The 5,480-nt window shown below is 33.5% G+C and overlaps 1 protein-coding gene across 1 annotated transcript; it reads left to right on the top strand.

Moving 5' to 3' along the window:
- The first annotated feature begins 1,091 nt into the window (after window positions 1–1,091).
- LOC18022271 (disease resistance protein RML1B) lies at window positions 1,092–4,447 on the top strand. The gene is made up of 5 exons (XM_024158261.1): window positions 1,092–1,561; window positions 1,969–2,507; window positions 2,583–3,070; window positions 3,189–3,485; window positions 4,430–4,447. The coding sequence occupies exons 1-5, from the start codon at window positions 1,095–1,097 to the stop codon at window positions 4,445–4,447; spliced, it is 1,809 nt and encodes a 602-aa protein (XP_024014029.1). The 5' UTR covers window positions 1,092–1,094.
- The last annotated feature ends 1,033 nt before the right edge of the window (window positions 4,448–5,480 follow it).

The raw sequence follows: 5,480 nt of genomic DNA on the forward strand, positions 1-5,480 counted from the left end.
GACGGTTTGTTGCGATTTTTGAATCCCAGAATAAAACTGTGATGAGACTATTATGCAACACCCATAATAGAATCTGCGAACTGAAATAACTATGCTATAACTCTCGAGAAACTGACTATATTAAGACGAAAGGGATTTGCTAGAAGCTATTGTTTTTCTGTGTGTTTTCTTTTCTGTCTGGATTCGACTTGAAATGATGCATTTCTCTCAAGAGAGGTTATTGTATTTATAGTAGAAGATCATAGTGGAAAACTTTTCCGACTACCAATGTGGGATTTTTTATATGTCCTTTTTTCCTTTCCATTCACAAGAATTTTCCTTTTTACAAAAGTTTTTTTTTTATAAGGGTTTTTCTTTTTATAAAGTTTTTCTTTTTACAAGATATTTTTTTTTACAAGGTTATTTCTTTTATTACAAGACTTTTCTACTGGACCATAAGACCTCATTTCAATTCATACATAAACAATTTTATAAACCCGCAAGCTTTATAAAAATAGTTCCAACAAATAAGACCTAATTTCCCTTATAGCTCTTATTAAAGGAACCAACCCGTTTTTTCAAAGTCTTTGTACCTCTTACCCTAAGAAAGAGAAGAAGTCTTTGTCACTCTAATATAGACAAAATTGGTCTTTTTTTTAATTTTTTCTTGACAAATGAAAAATAAATTCTTTTTCTATAGGATTTTCTGCAAACAAACCCTTTATGTTTGTAAATCTACCATTTACGTCTCAAAATGCAAGTTAAACCCGTCTAAATTAAGATTTTCTTTCCCTATTTCATCTTCTCTTCTCAAAATTGAAAATTTTGTTTGTTTTGAAGTTGTCTTCAAGTGATATTTTCTTGTGTAGCGGGATGAAATGTTGTATTGTGTTTTGACTGGCAAGTGGAGAGTTGATTGCAATTTGAAAACGTGAAGGGTAGATTTGCGAAATTCAGTGTTTTCTAAACTTAAATAAAAGACCATCGCCAAACAACTCCATTAATTTATAACGCGTTTGTTTTCCAAAGACACATAACTTCAAAATATCTAATTTTAAGTATTTTCAACTCCTCATTACCTTCTGTTAACTTTCTCAAAGTCGTCTCTAATGGTGATGGCCTCTCCTTCTTTTAAGCCTCGCAACTACAAAGTCAATGTCTTTTCGAGCTTCCACAGGCCTGACGTCCGTAAAACACTTCTTAGTCACATGCGTGAACAGTTCAAACGCACGGGGATCACTATGTTTGATGATCAAGAGATTGAGAGAAGCGCAATAATCGCTCCTTCACTCATAGAAGCTATAAGAGAATCAAGGATCTCGATCGTAATTCTCTCCAAGAAATATGCTTCGTCAAGCTGGTGTTTGGATGAATTGGTGGAGATATTAGAGTGCAAAAAAGCTGGACAGACAGTGATGACCATCTTCTACGGAGTGCATCCATCCGATATACGGAAACAGACTGGAGAATTCGGGAACACATTCAATGAAACGTGTGCACATAAGACGGACCAGGAAAGGCAGAAATGGAGCAAAGCTTTAAACGATGTGGGAAACATTGCTGGAGAAGACTTTTTAAAATGGTTAGTCTTTATGTTCTTCATTAATCAGATGTTAAAAAAAAATAAACAGGCAATGGTGCTTAATAATGAATAGGGGAAAATACAGTGGATGGAATGAATCTTAGAGATATTTGTTAAAAACTAAGTGGGCAACATTGCTGGAGAATAGTTCTTGGATGGTTGGTGTTTATATTTGATATGAGTTTTTATTGCTTAGATTCTACTAAGTGGTAATCACTAGACAAAAAAATAACCAGTTAATGGTGTTATATGATAAAAAGGAGGAATTATTGTGATTGGAATTCGAATGGTATATGCTTTTTGTTGTTATAATATTATATATACATGGTTAAGGAAATGCTTTTTGTTGATGGATGGATTACTACAAATACATATTATGGTATAATCTATTATGTCTCTTTTGTTAGGGATAATGAAGCAATAATGATCAAGAAGATTGCCAGAGATGTTTCAGATAAATTGAATGCTACACCATCTAGGGATTTTGATGGCATGGTTGGACTAAAAGCACATCTGAGAGACATGCAATCTTTGTTGCATTTAGATTATAAGGATGGAGCTATGATTGTTGGAATCTGTGGCCCTGCAGGCATTGGTAAGACTACCAGTGCCAGGGCTTTGTATAGCAGACTCTCTTGCAGTTTTCAGCTTACTTGTTTTATGGATAATCTTAGGGGAAGCTATCATAGTGGTCTTGACGAGTACGGATTGAAGCTCTGTCTACAAGAGCAACTTCTTTCAAAGATTTTGAACCAAAATGATATTAGGATAAGCCGTCTAGGTGTGAAAAAAGAAAGGCTACGCGACCACAAAGTGCTCATAATTCTTGATGATGTGAACAATATAAAGCAATTGGAGGCATTGGCAAATGAAACTACATGGTTTGGTCCTGGAAGTAAGATTATAGTTACAACAGAAAACAAAGACCTTTTGCAGCAACATGGAATCAACAATACATACCATGTGGGGTTTCCATCTAGAAAAGAAGCTCTTGAGATCTTATGTAGATATGCTTTGAAACAAAGCTATCCACATGATCATAGTTTTGAGGTGCTTGCTAAAAGGATAATAGAGCTTTGTGGTAACCTTCCATTGGGTCTACGTGTGGTGGGTTCATCTTTACGTGGGAAGAAGGAGTACGAATGGGAAGACGTAATAAACAGGCTAGAAACTATCATTGATAGAGATCTTGAGGACGTACTAAGAGTCGGTTATGAGAGTTTAGATGAGAATGAACAATCTCTGTTTCTCCACATTGCAGTCTTCTTCAAATATCAAGATGGAGATCTTGTGAAAACCATGTTCTCTGACAGTTACTTAGATGCCAAACGTGGTCTGAAGATCCTAGTCAATAGATCTCTTATAAAGATATCTAAATATGGGGAGAGAATACAGATGCATAGATTACTACGACAAGTGGGTCAAAAAGCCATTCATAAACAAGAGCCTTGGAAACGCCAAATTTTAATGGATGGTGATGAGATCTGTGATGTTCTGGAACTTGCCAAAGTAAGTTCGTATTATTTAGTTTTTATTCCTTGTTTATTATACTTAATTTAAACAAGTCATTTGTACAGATAAACAAATCTTTCCCTAAGCATTTTTATTTATTTGGAACTTGGTTTAGGGTACAAGAGTTGTGTCTGGCATCTCATTTGATACATCAGGAACCAACGAAGTGATTGTTAGCGAAAGAGCCTTTAAAAGAATGCCTAATCTTCGATTCCTCAAAGTTTACAAAAGCAGATATGATGAAAATGATGTGATGCATAAACCTGGGGAGATGGAGTTTCCGCGTCGTCTAAGGTTACTACATTGGGAGGAATACCCGAGCAAGAGTCCTCCTCTTACATTTCATCCGGAATATCTTGTGGAAATGAATATGAAGCATAGCAAGCTAGAGTACCTCTGGCAAGGAACTCAGGTTTGTTGGTGTTGTACTTCAACTATCATTATTTTATTTGCGAAGAAACTTGAGCTGTGGTTCAATGCACAGTTTGGGTTGTCGTTTTGATTAATGAATTTTGAGCTTTCTGATTGGTCGGTGTTTGTTATAATTTGATTAGTTTAAATTGATTGGTTTTAACGATTTTTGGTAATTTTTAATTTTTACAAAATTTTTTATGAGATCGTTAATGGATTGCATTGAATATGAATATAGGCGGCCCAAAGTTTTATTTGAAAATCCGAGTAAAAACCAGTATAAACAAAACAGCTTCGTAATCAACGAACAAAATATTCTGGCACAATCGGTTAGGATATCTTTCCTGTTATACGTATATCGCTGGTTCGAATTCTTTGTCGTGTGAATTTTTATTTATATAATATTTTTATTTTTATATAATTTTATCGGATTCAACTTTTAATAATTAAAATTGAGAATATTCCTTATTTATTCAATATATTTTTTATATTTGGTCCGTTGTAATCTGAAAAAGATGTTTTCTTTATCGTAAAATGACAAATTGTTTGTTTATGTTAATATGAGATCCTTTCTACCTTTATCGGTTGGTTTTATTAAAAAATGTTAATTTTGATTTTATAGAAATATTCGCATGGAGGGTTGTATTTATCGTAAAATGGTAACATTGTTTGTTTATATCAATATGAGATCCTTTCTACCTTTATCGGTTTATTTTATTAATAAAAAATATTAATTTTGATCTTATATAAATATTCTCATGGAGGGTTATATTTATCTGTATCACTCAATAATATACATATTCGTCTAAACTCTAGGTTATTCCTATGTATAAATTGGTTTGTGAGCTTTGTACGTTTTGTCATCGAATTTTCTAGGCTTTTGAAACTCTTCATGATGTTTGTTCACTTGCATTCAATCCTAACAATGTGTTCTTCTGACTACAGCTTTGCTCATCCATCTAAAGTTATGATTTCTTGGGAAGCTTCGTCTACATCAACATGTATATATGTTTTAAACCCACATGCTCAGTAATGATGTGTATACTCTTTATTATACTAAATGTTTTTTAATACGATGATCAGGTTCCATGAACCCGGATCTTGCTGACGGTTATTCGTCTTCATTTGATGAAACCTGCGATCTCTTGAGTCCGATTATGGATGAAAACGGAATATCGGGTTATCGTTACGTAACTCCTTACGTTTTCACCGACATATCTAAAAAGAAAGGTTATTGTTTGTCTCCATCGTATTTAATTTCTTCTCATACCTTTTAAAATTTGTGTTTTGTTCTAGGTTACCCATGTCAGCTGCTCATGGATTCTGGTATTAAATCTTGGGTTATGCGGTCATACAATCCTATAATCGAAGGTTTGATGAGCTAACTTTTATTTTCACAATTAGTACTTTTTGAGATAATATTTTTATAATAAAGTTTAATATTTTACTCCTTTACGTAGATCGTGGTTCTGCGATTTGTATATCCGTTTCTGATGAAAAAATCTTAAGTAGAAAAGGTAATTCTGAATACCCTGATGTTTTAATTTTTGTCGTTGTATTATTAATCTTTGGCCTAATTATTAGTTTTTTTATACGCATGCATGTTATTATCTTAGTTTGTGGACGTGGACGTTCGAACAAACATTCTCCTTACACCTTTGATTGGGATTTTCATAGAAATGCTTGGTTTCTAAACAATGGATCCGGTGATGTTAAGTGTATATATAAATACTAAACCATAGTATATCTGTTTTTATTTATCCATGATTGATGTTACGCTATCATGTATTGATAAATTTTTGTTTTAATTGTGTAGTGGTTGGTGATTCTGATGATACCCATTCTGAAGATACTGAGGTATTGTCTGGTCGTGGAACTGATGAAGATTTAGGTTTCGAGGATTATATGGATTCTGATTATGGATCGCATGATGATACTGTTGACAAATATCAAACAGATGATTATGATTCTGATGATGATTTTATCAACGATGATG

The sequence above is a fragment of the Eutrema salsugineum genome, unplaced genomic scaffold (assembly GCF_000478725.1).
Source record: "Eutrema salsugineum unplaced genomic scaffold, Eutsalg1_0 scaffold_15, whole genome shotgun sequence".
Taxonomy (NCBI): domain Eukaryota; kingdom Viridiplantae; phylum Streptophyta; class Magnoliopsida; order Brassicales; family Brassicaceae; genus Eutrema; species Eutrema salsugineum.